At 46.6% G+C, this 23954-nt stretch overlaps 1 protein-coding gene across 1 annotated transcript in view; it reads left to right on the top strand.

Moving 5' to 3' along the window:
* scgn (secretagogin, EF-hand calcium binding protein) overlaps positions 1-23954 on the top strand; it is a 95764-nt gene that overhangs the window by 57369 nt on the left and 14441 nt on the right. The window contains exons 5-8 of the mRNA XM_038797015.1: positions 8710-8766; positions 11603-11680; positions 14359-14414; positions 21435-21480. Of these exons, the coding sequence (XP_038652943.1) occupies positions 8710-8766; positions 11603-11680; positions 14359-14414; positions 21435-21480 (237 nt within the window). The remainder of the gene's footprint in view (positions 1-8709; positions 8767-11602; positions 11681-14358; positions 14415-21434; positions 21481-23954) is intronic.

Genomic DNA, 23954 nt, shown 5'->3' with positions numbered 1-23954 from the left:
TTGAAAGCTAGATTCAGTGGGCCTTATCACATTGAAAGGAAACTGAACGAGATAAACTACCTGGTATGCATCCAAGATGGACACAAATCGCACAGTGTGCCATGTGAACATGTTAAAAAAGCATGAGGCCGTGTTTTCTTCCATCTTTATTACAAGTAGGCTTACATTAACACTGCAATGAAGTTACTGTGAAAAGCCCCTAGTCACCACATTCCAGCGCCTGTTCGGGTACACGGAAGGAGAATTCAGAATGTCCAATTCACCTAACAACACATCATTATTATTATTATCAATAAAGATCGTCAATAGCAATTTCAGGCCTAAAGTTTTTAGTCTCACAATGGGGTAGCATGGTGGTTAGCACAATTGCTTCACAGCTCCAGGGTCCCAGGTTCAATTCCTGGCTTGGGTCACTGTCTGTGCGGAGTCTGCACATTCTCCCTGTGTCTGCATGGGTTTCCTCCGGGTGCTCCAGTTTCCTCACATAGTCCAAAGATGTGCAGGTTAGGTGGATTGGCCATGCTAAATTGACCTTAGTGTTAGGTGGGGTTACTGGGTTATGGGGGTAGGCTTGGATAGGGTGCTCTTTCCAAGAGCCGGTGCAGACTCAATGGGCCGAAAGGCCTCCTTCTGCACTGTAAATTCTATGAATCTATGAATAGATGGTCAGTCAAAGAATCATTCAACACTGAGTAAACATGCAGGGCAAGATAAGGGGTAAAATCCTGCTAGTGAGTTATAGTCACCCTATAATTCATTTGGACAATGAGAAAGTACTGGAAATTTTAAACTGGTGGTTAAGTCCCAGGTTCGATTCCGGGTTGGGTCACTGTCTGTGCGCAGTCTGCACATCCTCCCCGTGTGTGCGTGGGTTTCCTCTGGGTGCTCCGGTTTCCTCCCACAGTCCAAAGATGTGCAGGTTAGGTAGATTGGCCATGATAAATTGCCCTTAGTGTCCAAAATTGCCCTTAGTGTTGGGTGGAGTTACTGGGATATTGGGATAGGGTGGAAGTGTTGAACATGGGTAGGGTGCTCTTTCCAAGAGCCGGTGCAAACTCGATGGGCCGAATGGCCTCCTTCTGCACTGTAAATTCTATGATCTATGAAGTCATCTCCCAGGTAAGAGCCGGAATGAACTGCAGTAGTTTAAATGTATTTGTGGGGATAAACTAGGGAGAACCGGGTTCACAACGCATGACGTTGATATGGGGTCACCGTTCCAATTAAACAACATCCATATAAGTTAAGTCCAACTGAGTTATCACAAGTACAGAAGGGAGTTGATTACGTGCTACAGAATGACATTATTGAATTGAGTTCTAGTGATTGGAGCTTGTCTATCATCATGGCGCCAAAACTGAATGGAACCCAGATTCTATGCATGGACTACAGCCGTAGCCAAGAGGGATTTATTTTCTACTCCACATTTGGAAGACTGCATTGAACAGTCGAAATGCACCACCGAAATAGACGCCTTTTCAACCTTACCCCTCTCCTGAGGAGTGGTGTTCCTCAGGTTAAATCACCACCAGTCAGCTCTTCCCCTCAAGGGGAAAGCAGCCTCTTATCATCTGGGACTATGGTGACTTTACTTTAATCGACTACGTAGGGCAGTTCCCGAGAACACAAAGTGGGAACCAATATGTGCTACCTATCGTGGATATATCCAGCTGATTCTCTGAACCCATAAGAACGATTACTGTGGGAGAGTAGTAGAGGAGTTAACCAACTTCTTTGCTAGATGTGGCTTACCAAAGGAGATGCAGTCAGACCAAGAGTCAAATTTCATGTCAGGACTATTCAAAGAGGTATTGAATAGCCTGGAGATCAAAAAGTTCAGATCATCAGCCTATCACCCAGAATCCCAGGGAGCACTAGAGCAGTGGCACCAAATTCTGAAAAATATTTAAAATTTAGAGTACCCAATTAATTTTCCAATTAAGGGGCAATTTAGCTTGGCCAATCCACCTAGCCTGCACATCCTTGGGATGTGAGGGAGAAACCCACGCAAACACGGGGAGAATGTGCAAACTCCAGACGGACAGTGACCCAGAGCCGGAATTGAACCTGGAACCATGGCGCCGTGAGGCAACAGGTCTAACCCACTGCGCCACCATGCTGCCCCGAACTGAAAAATCTAATGAGAGCTTACAGCTAAGACTACCCTCATGATTGGGACAAAGGGATTCCATTTTATTATTTGTAATTAGGGATTCACCAAATGAGTATCAGGTTTAGTCCTTTTGAACTGGTCTGCAGGCATGAGATCAGAGGACCATTGAAATTAATTAATGTAAAGTTACCAAATAGAAAGTCAGAGATTACTTTTTTAGACTTTGATGTACCGTCAATTACCACGAGACGAGAATGGTGAAAAAAGCGAGGCATTATTGCACAAGATGTTGTGCCTCCTGCAGCTGGAACCAGAATGGAAGCAGCGCAGGAGAGCATACACTTTTATACGCCACCTGCTGGGCGGAGCCAGCAGGCAGGGATTTACTGTGGTACCTGTAATATACGGGCAGTGCCGTAATACATACAATATATCACTAGTGGTGTTTACCACATTCACCCCCTGTTAAAAAGAGTCCGGGGGGGGTGACAACATTACAAATTAAGTTGGTCGGGGGCTTTGACCCTCCGCTGCGATCGCCTCAGTCCTGGTGGTAATGTGGGCGCCGTCGTGGTCACCTGTGACTCAGTGAGCGTGTTGTCCTCGTCTTTGTCACCCGAGTGGATCCAGTGGGAGGACGGATCCTGCTGGGGTGGGGTCTGCGCTGAGGTTCGCTGGAGGGAGGGTGGGTGGCGCAGGGGTGAATGAGAAACTGGGGGTGAAGGAGCGGTGTCTGGTCGGGGGTCGTGGTTGGGGACCCAGCAGGTGCCAGGTCCGTCCCAAAGGGAGACTGTACCTTGGCGCCCGTTGGGGTGTTCCATGTAGGCGTACTGCGGGTTTGCATGTAGGAGGTGGACTTTCACGACTAAGGGATCCAATTTATGGCTCAGCACAGTCTTCCGGAGGAGGACGGGTCCAGGAACTATCAGCCATGTTGGGAGCGAGACCCCAGCGGTGGACTTCCTGGGGAAGGCAAACACACGTCCGTGAGGAGGCTCATTAGTGGCAGTGCAGAGGAGCGACCGGATGGAGTGGAGTGCATCGGGGAGGACCTCCTGCCAGCGGGAGACCGGGAGGTTTTTAGACTGCAGGGCCAACAGGACGGCCTTCCAGACCGTCCCGTTCTCCCTCTCCACCTGCCTGTTTCCCCGGTAGCTGGTCGTCCTGCTCGAGGCGATGCCCTTGCTGAGCAGGAACTGACGCAGTTTATCGCTCATGAAAGAGGATCCCCGATCGCTGTGGATGTAGGTGGTGAAACCAAACAAAGTGAAGATGCTGTGCAGGGCTTTGTTTACCATGACAGAAGTCATGTCGGGGAACGGGATGGCGAAACGGAACCGGGAGTACTCATCAATTACGTTGAGGAAGTACACATTGCGGTCGGTGGAGGGGAGGGGCCCTTTGAAGTCCATGCTGAGGCTTCACCAGGTGCACTCTATCTGGTTGGTAGAAGTGCGGCTTGCACTCTGCGCAGACTTTGCAGTCTCTGGTGACGGCCCTACCTCCTCAATGGAGTAGGGCCTTGACAAAATGTAAGAACCGGGTGACCCCCGGGTGGCAAAGGTCAGAGTGGAGAGCCCGGAGTGGGTGCACTTGTGCGCTGGCACATGTACCGCGGGATAGGGCATCAGGGGCTCATTGAGCTTCCCCAGGCGGTTTGGGATGTAGGACTCCAAATTACGGGAGGCCACTTCTAGTGAATTAGTAAGCTGCCTAGTCTCCGCAGGATCGTGCGTACCCCCTTCCAATAGTTACTGGCGGACGTGCGTAGACCTCATGCCCGTGACATAAGCGTCTCTGATTAATAGTTCGATGTGTTGGACTGCCGAAACTGCCCGGCAGTCACAGTTCCTACCGAGGATCTGTAGGGCCCGCATGAAATCATCCAGAGTCTCCCCCGGGAGTTGCCGTCTCGTGGCCAAGAGGTGCCTGGTGTACACTTGATTCACCGGTTTAACGTAATGTCCCTTTAGGAGCGTCATCGCTTCTGTGTAGGTGGGCGCATCCCAGATGAGGGGAAAAATTTCAGGGCTCACCCGTGAGTAGAGGACTTGGAGCTTCTGTGGGCCCGAGTGTTCTTCAGTGGCTGCTCTGAGGTAGCCTTCGAAGCAGGCTAGCCAGTGGTCGAAGGTCGTCGTGGCGTTGGTTGCGTGAGGGTTCAGCTCCAGGCGATCAAGCTTGATTAGGAAGTCCATCTTTTAAAATCTTGTGCAATAAATTGATGTACCGTCAATTACCACGAGATGAGAATGGTGAAACAATCTAGGCTTTATTACGCAAGACGTTGTGCTTCCTGCAGCTGGAACCAGAATGGAAGCAGCGCAGGAAAGCATACACTTTTATACGCCGCCTGCAGGGCGGAGCCAGCAGGCAGGGATTTACCGTCGTACCTGTAATATACGGGCAGTACCGTAATACATACAATATATCACTAGTGGTGTTTACCACAGGCTACATCTCAAATTTCAGGAAACGACTGAATCGGCCTGTGAGGTGGCGAGAAAACATTTAAAGATAGCACAACAGGGAATAAAAGCAAAGGCTGATAGGAAGGCCCAGACTTGTAGTTTTACAATAGAAGAGAGAGTGCTCATGTCATTGCCTGTGTCAGACGATCCCTTGAAAGCTAGATTCAGTGGGCCTTATCACATTGAAAGGAAACTGAACGAGGTAAACTACCTGGTACGCATCCAAGATAGACACAAATCGCACAGTGTGCCATGTGAACATTTTAAAAAGCATGAGGCCTTGTTTTCTTTAATAATCTTTATTGTCGCAAGTAGGCTTACATTAACACTGCAATGAAGTTACTGTGAAAAGCCCCTAGTCACCACATTCCAGCGCCTGTTCGGGTACGCGGAAGGAGAATTCGGAATGTCCAATTCACCTAACAGCACGTCTTTATTATTATTATTATTATTATTATCAATAAATATCGTCAGTAGCAATTTCTGGCCAAAGTTTATAGTCTCACAATAGATGGTCAGTCATAGAATCATTCAACACTGAGTAAAGATGCAGGGCAAGATAAGGGGTAAAATCCTTATAGCGAGTTATAGTCACCCTATAATTCATTTGTACAATGAGGAAGTACTGGAAATTTTAAACCGGTGGTTAAGTCATCTCCCAGGTAAGAGCCGGAATGAACTGCCAGAGTTACTGCAGTACTTTAAATGTATTTGTGGGAATAAACTAGGGAGAACCAGGTTCATAACGCATGACATCGATATGGCGTCACCGTTCCAATTAAACAACATCCATATAGGTTAAGTCCAGCTGAGTTGTCACAAGTACAGAAGGGAGTTGATTACGTGCCACAGAATGACATTATTGAATTGAGTTCTAGTGATTGGAGCTTCTTTATCATCATGGCGCCAAAACTGAATGGAATCCAGAGTTTGTGCATGGACTACAGGCGGGTAAATGTCGTAGCTAAGAGGGATTTATTTTCAACTCCACATTTGGAAGACTGCATTGAACAGTCAAAATGCACCACCGAAATAGACGCCTTTTCAACCTTACCCCTCTCCTGAGGTGTGGTGATCCTCAGGTTAAATCACCGCCAGTCAGCTGGGCTCTCCTATCGTCACCTGGGACTTTGGCGACTTTGCCTTTACCTTTATTGGCAAATACCTTTGACTGACGGGGCAAAGGAGATCTCCGCTTTTCAGACACCACAAGGACTTTATTAATTCAAAGTTATGCTGTTCAGGGTGAAGAACACCCCACAATTTCTCAGAGGCTCTCAAACAGAATGATTCGAGGACTGAGTCACCGTGCTATATACATTGATGACTTAGTGGTGTTGAGCCAGAGTTGGGAAAAGCATCTACACCAGCTAAAGGAACTGTTTGACCGCTTAGAAGAAGCCAATTGTGAATGTATCTCGCGAAAAATGAATTTGCTAAGGGCCAAAGTTCATACGTGGGACACACAGTGAGATATGGTTAAATGGCCCATGAGATGCTAAAACACAGGCCATTTGAGACTTCCCAGGACCCAAGATTTCTGGGCATGTGCAGATTCTACCGTAGGTTTGTGCCAGACTTTAGTAGTGTGGTAACACCACTCTCGGAGCTTTTAAAGAAGAAGAAGCACTTGATGTAGAACTGCCAAACAGCATTCAACCATTGAAAAACCATGTTGATGACGAACTCGATGTTAGCAGCACCCAATAATGACAAGCGGCGACAAAATGGCGGCGGACACTAGTGACATTGGTGGAGGAGCCATGCTACTGCAAGAAGAAGAACTTGGCCTTGCGAAGCCGTTTGTATATTTCTCAAGGAAATTAAATTGTTACCAGCAGAAGTATTCGACCATTGAGAAAAAGACTTTAGCCTGGTACAACATTTTAACAGTCATGTTGCCAGCAACCCAGCAGAGACAATCATATATGTTTGGACCACAACATTTTGAAATTTCAGGAGAGATTGGTACTATTGCAACCATTTAACTGAAAAAACTTTCATGTGGCCAAGCGAGAAAACATAATTGCCGACGTTTTATCCAGCCAAATAAAATAAACTTTTAGGAACAGTGGGTGTAAGTTCTCTGGAGTATCTTCTATCTTAATGCATGCTGTTTGTAATGTTTTATAAGATAGAATTAATAAGAAATGAGAAATTAAACGTCTTTCAAATTAAGACATTTCATTTCTTAAAAGGGGAGGTATGTGTCATGGATTTGCCTAGTAATAACAGTAAAACAAATTTAACAAGGCATGATATGATGTGATCTGCCCAGCAAATGGTAGAAATCTGCCTGACGACAGCAGTAGGTAGCATTCAAAAGGCATGATAAGGTGCAACTTTCTTAGTAATGAAATTTACAGGCATCTAGACAGAATCAGGTTAATCTTCCGATTAGTGGAAACAGCTAACTTAGATGACTGAGAGATCAGTGGAGATATACACATGCTAGTTTCTAGAGTCATGTAATTTGAGAGAGGCAGACAGCCAAATGCCCAGAATGAAGACTCAAAGGGGGGGGAAATGGTATAATTGCCAGCACCCTCAGAAGCAGGGAGGCCAGTTTGCACCTAACATCCTGAGAAACTATCCACAACTCACAGTCAAGAAGCAAGGCATTCATCTAAATCTTAAAACCGTGCATAAAGCTTCATAAAGGCAGCGTAACTATATTTGCTGGACCAGGAAAAGGGGCGGTATTCTCCGCTCCCGGGACTAAGTGCCCGCGCCATCATGAATGCCGTCGCGTTTCACGATGGTGCGAACAGGTACCGGGCACAACCTATTCTGGCCTCCACAGGGGTCAGCACGGCGCTGGAGTGGTTCATGCCACTCCAGTGTCCCTCCACCGCGCCAAATGGGCGCCGCACCAACCCGCGCATGCGCAGTTGGAGCAGCTCATTCCTACGCATGCGCAGTTGGGCCTAGCCATCCTGCGCATGCGCGGGAAACTTCTTGCGCGCGCCGGCCCCTCACCATCATGGCGCCGATGTTCTGGGGCCAGCCGCGGAAGGAGGTAGGCCCGGGGGGGGGGGGAGGGGAGAGGGGAGAGAGAGGTCGGCCTGCCGATCAGTGGGCCCCAATCGTGGGCCAGACCCCATCGGAGGATGCCCCCCCCCCCCCCCGGTGAAGGCAGTTCACCGCCATCTTCAGGATTGTTAAGGGTGCCCGTTAAATGCTGGCTTTGCCACGGATGCCTGGATCCCATGAATTATTTTTTTAAATCAAGTCTCATGGCAGTCTTCAAAGAAGAGGAGGGGGCCTCCAATATTAATCCTCAAGCACCATCACGTGATTATTATGACATTACTCTTGATGGAAAATTGCTGTGCACAACCTGGCTGCCGTTTTGTTACATTACAACAGTAAGCAATACTTTATTAGATTTGTGATGTCCTGAGGTCACAAAAGGCGATATATAAAGGCAAATGTTTTCTTTCACTATCCTACCAGGAATAGCACAAACTGCACTAGCCTGGGGCTGGGTTAGCTCACTGGACTAAATCGCTGGCTTTTAAAGCAGACCAAGGCAGGCCAGCAGCATGGTTCAATTCCCGTACCAGCCTCCCCGGACAGGCGCCGGAATGTGGCGACTAGGAGCTTTTCACAGTAACTTCATTGAAGCCTACTCGTGACAATAAGCGATTTTCTTTTTTTCACTATGGTACCTGAAATTGTACCGGAGAAATATAGGAGGGCAAAGCAAAGTCACTGAACACAAATTCTGATTTCTGCCTAATTGAAAAAAATCCAAACCAACTGAAATTATTTTCAAGAGTGCTCTGCCGAACCTTATTCAAAGTTACTCAGTTTAAATTTCTCTGTTCATTCAATTTGTTTTGACAGTGAAGAATCACTTTGTTGTTCTCATTATTTTTCTTGGCTCAAGTTATTAAATTTTAGCACTGAATTATTTCATGTTGTCAGGAGTTGGCCATATGATTTCAGTCATATTTATGATGAGTCTTGAAACCATGGATAGTTGCGCTGGCAGATGGGGAATCACTTAAGATACAATCACAGTGGAAGCCAGTGTTTTATGGATGATAATGTGTCCAGTAGTCTTATAAATCTGGATAGTGCTGGAATTTCCACATGCTTAATTCCTCTCTCCTTCTTTTTCAGATCTGGCGTAAATATGATGCAGATAGCAGTGGATACATTTCAGCCACTGAACTCCGAGTAAGTCACATGTCAAGAGAAAACACGAGGCTTATTCAAATAATAGTCATAATATCTGGGAAGTTCTTCCCTCTGGCAGTCATTTTCCCTGAATTGACTAATTAGAGGCAGGAGGGAGGGCGTTTGAAACTGGAGGACTAATAGGAAGCTTTCCAAGGAGTGGACATCTGCACTTAAAGTAAGAGAGAGTGAGATACCCTCTCTGCACATTCGAAAAATTTCAAATTAAAAATGGAAAGATGACCTCGGCAGCTGGGTTACCATTGTGGGGAGAGACGGTGGCTGGGCAGAAAATAGAGAAGACCTCAGAACCTGCCAAGAGTGCTCTGTCTGCGGCCGGGAGGCACCTTCCAGACAACTCCCCTAGTTTCTGACGTGTTCGAAGGTCTGCAGGCCATCCATTTACATAGATTACATAGAATTTACAGTGCAGAAGGAGGCCATTTGGCCCATCGAGTCTGCACCGGCTCCTGGAAAGAGCACCCTACCCAAGGTTAACACCTCCACCCTATCCCCATAACCCAACCCAACACTAAGGGCAATTTTGGACACTAAGGGCAATTTAGCATGGCCAATCCACCTAACCTGCACATCTTTGGACTGTGGGAGGAAACCGGAGCACCCGGAGGAAACCCACGCACACACGGGGAGGATGTGCAGACTCCGCACAGACAGTGACCTAAGCCGGGAATCGAACCTGGCACCCTGGAGCTGTGAAGCGATTGCGCTATCCACAATGCTACCGTGCTGCCCATTTAGATGAGATTCTGTAATTGGGCAGCATTTGCTGAACAACCCCGAATTACCTTAACCACCTAACTCGCAGTGTAGCTTGCTTACCTTTGCTAGTCATATGCAGGGACCTATCCTTGACACACAAAAGGGATATGTCCAGACTTTGCATCTTTTTTACATAACCAAATGCATCGGGGACAATAGTTTCCTGGTGCATTTGCCATGGTAATATCTCAACCAATCAGAACCAACTTGCTAACCCCATTTCTTGAGCAGTATAGATTGTTGTCCCATTGAAATTTGGCATTGTTGAGTCTGTCATGATGATTGCAAGAAGAAAAGCTTCAACAGCACATGTCTTTTCTCAGCAATAATCAATATTTGATTCCTATTTCAAAAAGTAGAAAAGTAACTCAGTTGTTTGAGTTAGAGTTTAAAATTAATTAGTTTCAGCACCAACGCACTTCCAAATATTTGATTTAAAATTATTTGAGTGCTAATTACACTTCCCAAATTCCTGCGATTCTTTTACAAAATGTTGAAAAGTTAGAACCTAATAGAGTTCAACCCTTCTGTTTGTGCATACGCATCCACTAGGACTCTGAAATCAGTCAACGCGTTACATTTATCATAGAATCACAGAATTTATCATAGAGTTTAGAGTGCAGAAGGAGGTCATTCCGCTCCTTGGGTCTGCACCGGCCCTTGGAAAGAGCACCATACTCAAGCCCGCACCTCCACCCTATCCCCGTAACCCAGTAACCCCACTTAACCTTTTTGAACACTAAAGGCAATTTAACATGGCCAATCCACCTAACCTGCACATCTTTGGACTGTGGGAGGAAACCGGAGCACCCGGAGGAAACCCACGCAGACATGGGGAGAACGTGCAGACTCTGCACAGACAGTGACCCAAGCTGGAAATGGAACCTGGAAACCTGGAGCTGTGAAGCAATAAGAAACAACAGTCAAGGGCTCATCCAGGGATTTGAACCTGGGGCATCTCGCAAGCTCCTGGACTCAAATACCCAAAGCGAGAATTGTACCCCCTACACCAACGAGCCATCATCTTTATAGTCAATGTGTAGGATTTATATTCAACGAGTAGGGTTTATAGGGCAGAATTTTCCAACCCTTCACTGCAGTGGGATCTTCTGGTCCTGCCAAAGGTAACCCACCCACCCCTCCCCCAATGGCGGGACGGGTGAGCCGCAAAAAAAGCTGTGGACAACGACGGCACCGGAAGATCCCGGTAGCGTCCAATGGTGTGCCGCCTCCCCTGCCAGGAAACACGCCATGGGGGGGGGGGGGGGGGGGGGGGGGGGTCAGAAAATCCCATCCATATTCAATTTGTAAGGTTCATGATCAATGCATAATATTTCCTATCAATCCCAAGACTATGACTTGGGGTTCATAGCCAGTCCATGGGGTATGCAGTCAGTGCAGAATTGCTACAAGTCAGTGTGCAAGGTTTAAGATCAGGGCAGATGTGTTAGTCAGTGCATGTGGTTTATTTATAAAGCAACACAGCTACATTATACAAAACCCAAAGAGTAACATGAGCAGAATAGTCTCTGTTTTTTTAATGGGTTTTGAAAATATTCTTTTTTATTAAGTAATGAACCAATTAATCTTATCTTTGACTTCCTATTTAACAGACTTCCTCAGTTGGGCTCATGTCCAGAACTTGCAGCACATGGTAATTTAATCTAACAGGAGTGATATTTTAGCCCAACCTACAACAGAATTCACTATACATTTTTAATTTGCTGATTATTAAACAACTGAATTATATCTTTTAGGCTTTTGTTATCAACAAGATTAAATTAAACCTGCGATCATTTGTTAATTCAACCATAAACTGCATTGACAATTTAACAGACGCATTGACAAGACAAAGGATGCACTGGCTTGTAAGTGATACTACCTGGCGACCAACTGCAGGAATTGGGAATTTAAACAACATTTTGCATCTACCAGAGTGGAAATTGCTTTTCTTTGCTCCATTGGTTATTGAAAGACAATATTTCAGGGCATAAAGAATCATGTTAACTGGGAGTTAGAAAATTAACTTTTGTTTGATCCCTTTTGTAATAAACAGAACTTCTTGAGAGACCTGTTCCTTCAACATAAAAGAGTTATTTCAGACGACAAGCTGGATGAGTATACTGACACTATGGTGAGCATCTTTGTGACCTCTTACAAACTCCACTTATTCTACATAAGGCCATTTGTTATTTTTTAAAACGTGTCTTCACTTAAATGTGAGCAGCACAATTCACAACCCACTTACTCCATAGTTACTGCCTACGCCTCGACCCAAACGTTTTATCTGCAGCCAATTTCCTGGATGTGTCTTGACTGTTCAATTTGGTGTAATTCTAACCAGGTTGGACATTATTGATTATTTTCATTTGATATAGTGGGTATGCTGGGATGGATTTGAAGATCACCTATAGATTCGCACTCAACTGGTAATGAATGTCAGTGCAGGTTTTTAGAGTGGAAAAGATGTCCACCTGCAGTGGCACGTTGGGGGATGCTGCCAACTAAAATCAAATACAATTCTTCAATTTTTGCACCAGCTTTAAATACTTTGTGATAATATTTCCAAGTTTGGTGTGGGTGTACAATGGCAGTATAATAACTGATCACTGCCTGTTATACAGTCTGCCCGGTTTTCCTTGTTATTGGAGCCATAAACAGACATCATTTATAAGGGAACTGGTTATTGCCAGTTTCCATTTCATCCAATTTAATAATTATTCCCTAATTCTCACCAAACTTAATCCCTTTTATGGTGCTCGATGCTCCAAGAGAGAGGGAAGACAGGTCGCTTCCTCTAGAAATTCCATTTTGGAGCAGAATATTGAGAGTCTGAAATAAAAACAAAAACTGCTGGATAAACTCAGCAGGCCTGGCAGCATCTGTGTGTAACATAATTAACATTTCAAGTCTAAGTGACCCTTTCTACAGTTAGATGGGTCGTTTTAGCAGCGATTGCTAGCCAAGCGATAATCATGCATTGCACAATAACATCTACAGCAGATAATTCAGTCACATTTTGCCATTTACAATATCGCTTTATTAATACCTTTAATCATGGTTATAATTGACATTGCTATCAAAGCATTTGCAAAACGTTTATGAAAGGGTTAAAGGTCTGTAACAGGATTAGTTTTAGAAAGTTTAATCTGAGCATAATTTAATAATAGTAATAATCTTTATTGTCACAAGTAGGCTTACATTAACACTGCAATGAAGTTACTGTGAAAATCCCCGAGTCACCACACTCCGGCGCCTGTTTGGGTACACAGAGACAGAATTCAAATTACCTAACAGCACTTTTACACCTTGTGGAAACCTGCATGGTCCTGTGTCCGGGATTGTTGCCCCTGTTACCATTTCCAGCAATGTTGTGTCAGTACGGGATGGGAGTTTGGGTAGCAAGCCTGCACACAACTCTTCCACCCTTGCAGGCTCCATTGTGGGGGTGGGCATTTCAAAACCCCCACCCCACCAACAAATTTGAACAAGTCAGGACTGTTTTATTTCACCGTGCCTGAGAGGAGTCATGAGCTATAGGGGATTCCCATTCTTGAGTCAAAACCAAAGAAAATCAATTATGCACTCGCCGTTCTTTTTGAAAAACAATGACCCTCTTACCTTATAAGGCTGTTGATCAATCTACTTTGCATCTCATCACATATCTTTCTAAACACACAGGCATTGAGAACCCTCTTTAAAGAAAGCTCAGGTTATTACAAGTAAATAAATTGGTCAGTCACTCAAAACTAGAACTCCCCTGTGTGACAGAGTAAACAGACCCCTATTGAACTGAATGATTTAGCCATTCCAAGAGTTCAGCCATACATTCATGTTAAGGCCATCTGGAAAAACAGATGTCAGACCATCTGCTCAACCAGCTTTTATTGATGCAATTGCCAGATGGCCTCATTATGAATGCTCAGCTGAGTTCCAAGAATGTCTAATTGGGCCTGGTTGCTCATTTGCAAAGGGGAGTGCTAGCTTTATATGACTGACATCTTTATTACCTTGTAATAAACTGATCTCTCTTTGAAGAGATTTTTCAATGGCCATGTGTTTATTTGGATAATATTAAGAGGTGTGATGTGGATTTAATGTCTCCTCAATGGGACTTCTACTGCCTGTGTTTGATTGTTCATGTTATTGTCTCAAAGTTGTCAATGTTTTTCACAGGGAATGTTGATTAGCTTTTTGCTTCTCTCATGAGCATATCAAAGACTTGCACTGTGATCAAATGACTCGTTAGTATGTTATCTAGTGTATTCTGAGTGAGTCAGTATGGAGTGAGCATGGAGAACATAAGGGCATAGAAGTGGAATGGAAAATATGAGGGATGGGACTACAAAGTGGTATTGGACTACGAGGATGCATGGGAGATATGAGGGGACAAGGAGGGGCAGTGGCTGGGTGGGAGGGTCGGCTGGAGGGCTTAGAAGAAATGATTACAATTGGGTGGGCCTATGTCCCAATAAATGGAGACTGACCTACTTGCTATCGTCCTGCCTCCATTGCCGCCTGGACCTGCCACTGAGAAGCAGGCCACTCTCCAACCTATTCCTGCCTCCCTGAAATGAAAATAGACTGGGCGGGCTGTTTCAGGTTAGAGCTAGGCAATTGTACAGCTTATGTTATTTCATGCTTTCAGGACTCCAGGATATAACATTTAAATTCTTACTATAATGCTCCTTTTTGACCATTTTATCTTGTTTTGGTGAGATATTAAAATAATGTAACAGTATGCACTGCTTACATCTGGAACAACATCCTATCGACTGATCACTTGCTAAAACCTACCATTGTTTATTTCAGATGAAATTCTTTGATAAAAACAAAGATGGCCGCCTGGACCTCAATGACTTGGCAAGGTTAGATACTTACCATACTCGGACCAAAATCATTTCCAGGAGATTGTTTTTCATTGAGTTAATGATTGAAAGCCTTATAAATGGGTTGAGTAAAGTTTCCTCTTTATGCTGCTTTTGTGTTCAATGTAAAGTAAACCTGGATGGTCTTAATCTGGTTCTAATATACAAGTCCAAAGGGGTAAAAAAAAAAAAGCTCTATTGCAGTGCAAACTAAATCGATTCATGTTTTTATGACTTTGAACCATTCTCAAAAGGTTCTTGTGCAGCAGATTATGGTCTTAGACACTTTTTAAAAAAATGTTTTAGCCTTGGTAAACCTGCCGAGCCCTCATGGAATGTCAGTAATATCGTGGCCTTAGAAACATGAGCAGACCATTCAGCCCCTTGAATGTGATCGTGCCTTATCAGTGCCTCAATTCATTTACCCATCATTAATCCACATCCCCAATATCCTGACCAAATAAAATTCTGGCAATCTGAATCATAAAAATGTTAATTAATATGGGATATCCGGTGAAGGAGTGGGCTCATCATTCACCAACAGCAGGAACTCCCAGTCCTCCGACAGGTAATGGCCATTTGGATTACTCGCCGCTGGGCCGCTGTGGAAGCCACCACCACAGGGGCACCTTTGACCGGACCAGAAGTTCCCGCTGGCGGAAAGGGATGGAAAATCCAATCCAGCGTGCTTTGCAGGCAGCAGTCTTTGACAATTTATGGTAACTACTCCAAGCCAGTAAGAGAAACAGATTCCTTCCTCTTTATCCCCGATCTATCCCTCCTGTCTCCCAATAAACTATCAACTCATGTCACAGGATTACCTCCACTTCTGTGAACATTTATGTTGTGATAAAGGAACCTTTTAAAAGTATTCTGACAAAATCCAAAGACACTCCCCTTTATACCATATTTAGGACCTTTCAGAAAATTCAATGAGCATATTCATTCCTAAATCTATGTTGACTTTTTAATCAGCTGACGGTTTTAAAAAATTTAGAGTATCTAATTATTTTTCTCCAGTTAAGGGGCAATTTAGCGTGGCCAATCCACCTACCCTGCACATCTTTTGAGGTGTGGGGCTGAGACACACACAGACATGGGGAGAATGTGCAAATTCCACGCAGGCAGTGATCCGGGGCCGGATCGAACCTGGGACATTGGTGCAGTGAGCAGCAGTGCTAACCATTGTGCCACCCTATCTGCACACAGCTGTTCAAGTAGTCAGTCACTCTGTTACTGGTAATAGATTCCAGTAAATTCTATGAAACTGATATGTTTGTAGTTTCCTCTTCCTTTCCTTCCTTTCCTTCCTTCCTTCCCTTCTTCCCTTTCCTTCCTTTCCTTCTTGCCTTTCTTCCATTCCATTCCTTTCCTTTCCTTCCTTCCTTCGCTTTGAAAATAATAATTAATGCAAGGCCATCATTTTGCCATCCTGAACTCGGGAGTGTTTGCAGAGGATTGGAGATTAGCAAACGTTACATCCTATAACCACAGGCCAGTCAGCTTAACTCCGGCAGTGGGTAAATATCTAGAAACAATAATTTGGGACAAAATTAATAGTCACATGACAAATATGGATTGATTAAAGAAACCCAGTATGAATTTCTAAAAGGACAACTTGATGGAGTTTTTTTGCAGAGGTAATAGAGAGGGTTAATGAGGGGATGCTGTTGATGTGGTGTACATGGACTTGCAAAAGGCATTTGATACAGAGCTACACAACAGGGGCGGCATTTTCCCTCCTACTCGGAGTGACGGAGGGTCCCGGAGTAGGGGAGTGGCGCCAACCACCCGGGGGTCACGCCTCCCCAAAGGTGGGGAATTCTCCCCACCTTTGGGGGCCAGCCCCACGCCGGAGTGGTTGCCACCAGAAGACCGGCGCAAAAAACCGGCGCCCCCGGCAGCGGGGCTGGCCGAAAGGCTTTCGCCGGTCCGCGCTTGCGTCGGCAGTGACGTCAGCGGCAGCGTGATGTGGGATTCTCTTCCGCTTCCGCCATGGCGGAGGCCGTAGCGGACGCGGAAGAAAATAGTGCAGCCAGGGCACTGGCCCGGAGTCTGAGCGGGGGGCCATGATCGCGGGCCAGGCCGCCGGGGGGTGCGTTCGATCGCCCCCCGTCCCCCCCGGGGCCCTGCTCGCGCCGCTGATTCCGCCGTTCCAGAGGCGGTTCAAACCTCGGCGGCGGGAGAGGCCTCCCAGCGGCGGGACTTCGGCCCATGCGGGCCGGAGAATCACCGCAGGGGCCTCTCCGATCGGGGTGGCGAGATTCCTGCCCCAGCCACTTCCCGGGTGGCGGATAATCTCTGCCACGGCGGGGGCGGGATTTTAGGCGGCCCCAGGCGATTCTCCGACCCTGCTGGGGCCGTTCTGTGAGGGTTCAGTCTTGAGGGTTTCAGTCATTAGGGCTTCGGACATGAGGGGGCTTCGGTCATGGAGGGAGCGTGGAAGTCGGACACGGGACAGGGAAGGGTGGGGTTCAGTCACGGGGGAGTGTGGAGGTCAGGCACAGGAGGATCATGGTGGTCAGACATCGGGGTGTCATGATATGCAGACATGCAGATAATGATATACAGACGGGCAGCTAATAAACACAGAACAGGACATGACCAATGAGCAGGCAGGGCACTCGGGTGGTATCTCATTATAAAAGTCACGAGGCCCTCACACTCTGCCTCTTTCCACTGATGAAAATCTACAGAGTAGGTCAGGGTGTATGTACAGTATCACACCTCCGGCACGTGGCTAAGAGATAGTCTGGTTCAGTCAGACAGAGTAACCACGCTTGGGTTAGCAGAGAGTCGAACTCATAGAGAACTGTGCTACTTGTTCAATAAATCAGATTGAACTAACTTCAAGGTCTGGAGTATCTTTTGGTTAAAGCTGCATCCAGTTGCAGCCCGTGTTATCCCAGGGCACATAACACATCATGCTACCAGAAGACTGCTTAATCTAGGTGGTTTACCTCAATCCATTCCGTGACGACCAGCGAATGTATCCCGGCACCATGGAGAATATTCAGGCTCCTCACCAGTTCAGGACCTCCGGCAATCTCAGTGCCAACTGGCGGACATTTAAGCAAAAGTTTCTGCTATACATCGAAGCTCCAGACCTCGTGGGTGCGTCTGATGCAAGGTAGATCACGCTTCTCCTCTCAACAGCGGGTGATCAAGCCATCGAACTCTTCAACTCTTTTTACTTCACTGAAGGCCAGGGCAAGACAAAATTTCAGATCATCCTGGAGACGTTTGACAGTCACTGTGAAGTGGACACCAATGAAATCTTCGAGCGCTACATATTCAAACAACGTCTACAAGGTAAAGCTGAATCTTTCAACTCCTTCTTAACTAACCTCCGCCTGCTCGTGCTGTCCTGCAACTTTGGTGATATTGCTGACTCCATGATCAGAGACCAAATCGTTTTTGGAGGTCACTCTGATCCTCTGAGAGCAGCTACTGAAAATCAAGCATATGACCCTGCCAGTCGCGATTGAAACATGCACAATGCATGAGCAAGCCAAAAATCGCTATACCCAGTACAAAGCGGCTGAAAGTGAGAAACATGCCTCCCACGAGGCAGAGAGTGCAGGCCATCGCCCGGATGCAGCACCTCCGCATTGATGAAAGCGGCCATTTCATGCAATGCGAACGGGATAACGAAGCGGCCGACACCCGCACTGCGCATGTGCGATGACGCGCGGAGCGTCAGGACGCCGACGTCATGACGTGCTTGAACTGCGACAACGCCCACTTAAAGAAACACTGCCCTGCAAGAAGCAGGCCATGTTTACACTGCGGGAAGCCTGGACACTATGCAACTTTGTGCAGGTCTGCACCATCAGTCAAGGGCCAGCGCTCCCAATTCCGACGACAGCACATTCAGAGTCTGCAACAACGATTACAGGATTCTGTTCCTGGCAGCACAATGGATCCAGAGACTCCGCCTACTGTGTGGGCATCATTACCAAATGAGAATATGCCACATCCAACTCATCACAAATTCAATCCATCCTCGCTGTGGATTCTGCGGACGAATGGCGTGCGGCGATGCAGGTCAACCACTGCTTCATCCAGTTTAAGCTGGACACAGGTGCTTCTGCCAACCTCCTCTCACAGGCAGATTTCAAACGCTTCACAAAGCCCCCCAACGTCCTTCCAGCAGCCTGCAGGCTCCTGGACTACAATGGAAATGCCATCACGACACTGGGATCCTGCCATCTACTCGTCTCCAACCGGAGCACCCATGCACGGTTACGTTTTGAAATTGTCAAGCCAGACAGGGCATCCCTACTTGGCGCGCATGCCTGCAAGCAGCTGAACCTCGTGCAGTGGGTTTACACAACGACATCCTCCAATGTGAATTTTCATCCTCGCTCAGTATCAAATTGTGTTCGACGGGCTGAGCACACTGCCATATTGATACAAGATTCTGCTACGACTGATGCCAAGCCAATGGTCCACGCACCACACCGGGTCCCAGCTCCGCTTAGGGAGCGCCTGAAGGCACAGGTCAAGGATCTTCAGCAACAGGGCATCATTTCCAAGGTCAGCTGACTGGTCAGCTCAACGGTATGTATTAGAAAGCCTTCGGGAGACCTGCGCATCTGCATTGATCCCAAGGATCTCAATAAGAATATAATGCGTGAACACTACCCCATCCCGAAGTGGGAGGAACTCACCAGACAGAGTGACCACACTTGGGTTAGCAGAGAGTCGAACTCATAGAGAACTGTGCTAACTGTGCTACTGGTTCAATAAATCAGATTGAACTAGCTTCAAAGTCTGGAGTACGTTTTGGTTAAAGCTGCATCCATTTGCAGCCTGTGTTATCCCAGGGTACATAACACATCAGGGGGCATGTGAGAAATCAGACATGGGGGAGTGTGGGGTTCGGACATGGGGGGGCGGGGGCAGCGTGGCGATCAGATACGGGGGGGGGGGGGGTGGAGCATTTGGGTCAACATGGGGAGCTTGAGGGGCAAACATGAGGCAGGGTCGAGTTGGTGTTGGGATGGGGGTCGGGACAGGTCAGGGAAGAGTTCAGTGAGGGGGTTGGGAGTCAGTTCAGGGTGGGGGCATCGGTGGTTGAAGGGAGGGGGGGGGGTCGGGGAGATGGTAGGGGTTGTGTCCAGTCGGGTCCGGGATCAGATTGAAATGGAGTGGGAATCGGATGAAGGTGGGAATACTGTTGGGATTGGGGTGCTTAATTGAGGTAGGGGTATAGGGAGCAGAGGGTCATGGGCATATTTGTGCATTAGTCAGTGAAGGTAGCAGGACAGCTCTAGAGAATAGTTGATATAGCATACGGTACGCTGGGCTTTATTAATATGGGCATAGAGTACAGGAGCATGGAGTTTATATTGAACTTGTGTAAGACACTTGTTTGGCCTTATTACGTCTGGTTCTGGGCATTGCACTTTAGGAAAGATGCGAAGGCTTTGGAGAGAGTGCAGGAATGATTCATGAGAATGGTTCCGCGGAAGACAAACTTCAGTTATGAAGATAGATCAGAGCAGACAGGGCTGAGAGAGATTTGGCAGAGTGTTCAAAACGACGGGAGGTCAAGACAGAGTTGATAGGGAGAAACTGTTCCCACTCGTGAAAGGATTCAGGAGGAGAGGGCACAGATTTAAAGCAATAAGCAAAAGTGACAGTGGTTAAGAATGCACTGCTTGAGAGTGTGCCGGAAAGAGCTTTCACTTAAGCATTCGGTAGAAAAATTGATAATTACCTGAAGAGTAAGAATATGTGGGATTAGTGGAGAAGACAGGAGAATGGCACTAGGTGAGCTGCTCATTGGGAGAGCGGGCAGACACAGTGGGCGGGATTCTCCAATAATGGGGCTATGGCCCCACGCCATGCATGTGAAAAGCGGCGCCAACCACTCCGGCATGAACGATCCCCGATGATGGGGAATTCTCCCCTTCCTAGGGCGCTAGATTGGCGGCGGAGTGGTCCCCGCAGCTCCAGCCAGTGCGGAACGGCCGGCGTGATTCCGCACATGCGCGCTACGGCCAGTGTATTTCCGCGCATGTGCGGGGGTTCCCTTCTCTGCGCCGTCCCCCTGGCAACGTGGCGGTGCCCTGCAGGGGCCCGTGGGGCGCGGAGTAAAATAGGCCCCCACAGAACCAGCCCGCCAGCCGATTGGTAGGCCGCAGTGCCCCCCCCCCCCCCCCCCCCCCCCCCCGGGGGTCAGATCCACCAACCCCCGCTCCTTCCAGGACGGCCCCCGCAGACTCACCTTCTTGGCCCGTCGGGGCCCGGAGAATTGCCAGGGAGGCCGCTGTCAACAGCCCCTGACTGACGCGGCGGATTGTCTCATCCGACCCGGGGATTCTCCGACCCGGCGCCGTGTCGGAGAATCCCGGCCAGTGGTCCAAGTGACTTCCTGCTGCACTGTAACAACTCTGTGATTCAGTGGCTCTCACCCTGATTCTGCAATCACCTCTCATGTCCTTTCAACATCATACAGTGAAAACCTTTACGTCCAGGAGAGTTGTCTTCCTGAAGTCCCATTACTTTCCTCGTTATCATTTCCCCGACAAAATCCCTCTGAATCGCTGAATCTGGGCAGCAACATGACCAGCTATCTCCCACTCTGTGTCAAGGTGTTAACATTTGGACCTGACTCAGAAATTCAACTTGAAACTTCTTCAATGTCCATAACAAGCACATCACATTGGTTAATCTCTGAGTTGATTTAATATGAAGTCACACAGGCTTGTCTCCGGACAAATCCCATTGGAGGTCCCAATCCCCCCTCAAACTGCTCTGTTTTACATTGAATGAAAGGAGACAGTTTAAAATATGACCATCTTATAAAATCCAGTGGTCATAATTCAATGAATATTAGACAGCATGCACAGCTCTGTTCTAACTCTTTCACAGCAGTCCCATACTCAGATGCCCGCCCCAGTCTAAGTGTTGGAATACAGTGGTCTTCAACCAAGAGATTTGTTGCTAAATGTTCTTCATAATTATTTTACGATTTGGATTAACCATTGATGTATTTTCTCTCTTTTGAAGGATTCTGTCGCTGGAAGAAAATTTCCTTTTACAGTTCAAAATGGACGTAAGTTCAACTAAAATATGCTTGATGACCAGCACAATGGCTGACCAACTAAATACATATTTGGTTCGGTCCTCTCAAAGGAGTACACAAATAACATACCAGAAATGTTGGGTAACACAGGGTTTAGTGAGAAGGAGGTACTGAAGGAAATTAGAATGAGTAGGGAAATGGTGTTGAGGATATTGATGGGATAGAAGGCCGATAAAGCCCCAGGGCCTGATAATCTACATCCCAGGGTACTTAAGGAAGTGGCCTTAGAAATGGTGAATGTATTGGTGGTCATCTTTCAAGATTCTAGTAGACTCTGGAACAGCTCCTACAGATTGGAGGGTAGCTAATGTAACCCCACTATTTAAAAAGGGAGGTAGAGAGGAACCAGGGGATTATAGACCAGTCAGCCTGACGTTGATCGTGGGGAAAATGCTGGAGTCCATTATAAAAGATTTAATAAGGGCAGCACGGTGGCCTAGTGGTTAGCACAACCACCTCACGGCGCTGAGGTCCCAGGTTCGATCCCGGCTCTGGGTCACTGTCCGTGTGGAGTTCGCACATTCTCCCCGTGTCTGCGTGGGTTTCGCCCCCACAACCCAAAAATGTGCAGAGTAGGTGGATTGGCCACGCTAAATTGCCCCTTAATTGGAAAAAATAATTGGCTAATCTAAATTTTTTTTTAAAAGTTATAAAAGATTTAATAGCAGAGCACTTGGAAAATAGTGGCAGGATCGGACAATCATCATGGATTTGCAAAAGGGAACTCATGCTTGACAAATCTACTGGAGTTCTTCAAAGGTTTAACTAGTAGAGTTGACGAGGGGGAGCCAGAGGATATGGTGTATTTGGACTTTCAGAAGGCTTTTACCAAAGTCCCACAAGAGATTAGCGTGCAAAATTAAAGTGCATGGGATGGATAGAAAACTAGTTGGCAGACAGGAAACAAAGAGTAGGAATAAACGGGTCTGTTTCCGAATGGCAGGCAGTGTCTAGTGGGAAATCATGGGGATCAGAGCTAAGACCCCAGCTATTCACAAAATATATTAATGATTTAGATAAGAGAACTAAATGTAATATCTTCAAATTTGCAGATGACACAAAGCTGGGTGAGAGGGTGAGCTATGAGAAGGATGCAGACATGCTTCAGTGTGATTTGAACAAATTGAGTGAATGGGAAAATGCATGGCAGATGCAGTATAATCTGGATAAATGTAAGGTTACCCACTTTTTCATAGCAAAAGCTGGAAGGCAGATTATTATCTAAATGCTTATAGATTGAGAGAGGGAAATGTGAAACAAGACCTGGGTGTCCTGGCACAAAAGTCGCTGAAGGAAGCATGCAGGTGCAGCAGGTGGTAAAGAAGACAAATGGCATGTTGGCCTTCATTGCAACAGGATTCGAGTACAGGAGCAGAGTGCCTTCCTGCAGTTATACATGGCCTTCGTAAGGCCACAGCTGGAATATTATATGCAGTTTTGGCCTTATCTGCAGAAGGATGTCCTTACTATAGAGGGAGTGCACTGATGGTTTACCAGACTAATTCCTGGGACGGTGGGATGATATTGTGATCCCGGACTAGACACCAACGTTTGCTCAGATTCCGGACAGAAATCCCAATATATTTTTAATTTGTAAAGCTGTGAGAAAATTATACTTCACACCAGGGGTGACTCCACGCACAAATAGGGATATGGTATATTAAAAGCAACTTCATTATTCAAATAGCATTAAACTAACATTAACATCGTAAAATAGATAGCTTACAAGTACCAGTTAAACAATGCTTAACAATAACATGGAACGCTTTCACACTTTACTGCTATCTTCTTTATCTCCAATCATGCAAAACCCACCTCAGGTCAAAACCCACTTTCAAATACAATTTGTAAAAACAGGAATACTTGCTGTATAGGGATATGTGGGAGAGAGAGATCCTTCCGGAAACAGCCTTTAGGTTCTTGTCTGTGCCCTATTACTGTTTAACTTGACAACTCTTTCCAGAAGCTGCTGTTCTGTTCGCAGCCAAATCGAAACTCACTGACTCAATGCGAGAAACCTGGTACAGACCTAGCTCCTCCCATTAGTTACATTAGCCTTATCCCACTCAAATCCCATGATCTAATTACTTAAATTTAAATACAATGCGTGAAATTCTACGCTTCGTGACACCGCAAACAGCAATCGGGCGGAGAATCGGGCGTATGGCTGAAATTGAGGTACATGCCCAGCGCCAATTCGGGCGTCATGGTCCAGTCCCTCCCTGGTGGTGATACCGAGGTTAGTGTCTGGTGGCAGCATGCAAAACCGGCATTTGAATGTATTTAATTGTGATGAGTGGCTTGAACACCCTATGCTCCACCCTTCCGCGATGCTCCTCCTCTCGGGCGTATATCTCGCAGGTGTGTATTACTACAAGTATTCATAAATGTGGACTGGGCACCATGGCTATGGGGGTAGAGCAGGATGTGCAAGGCAGGTTTTT

This window comes from Scyliorhinus canicula, chromosome 5 (assembly GCF_902713615.1).
Source record: "Scyliorhinus canicula chromosome 5, sScyCan1.1, whole genome shotgun sequence".
NCBI classification, from domain to species: domain Eukaryota; kingdom Metazoa; phylum Chordata; class Chondrichthyes; order Carcharhiniformes; family Scyliorhinidae; genus Scyliorhinus; species Scyliorhinus canicula.
The sequence above is the reverse complement of the archived record's forward strand: the minus strand, read 5'-3'. Positions and strand labels throughout refer to the sequence as shown.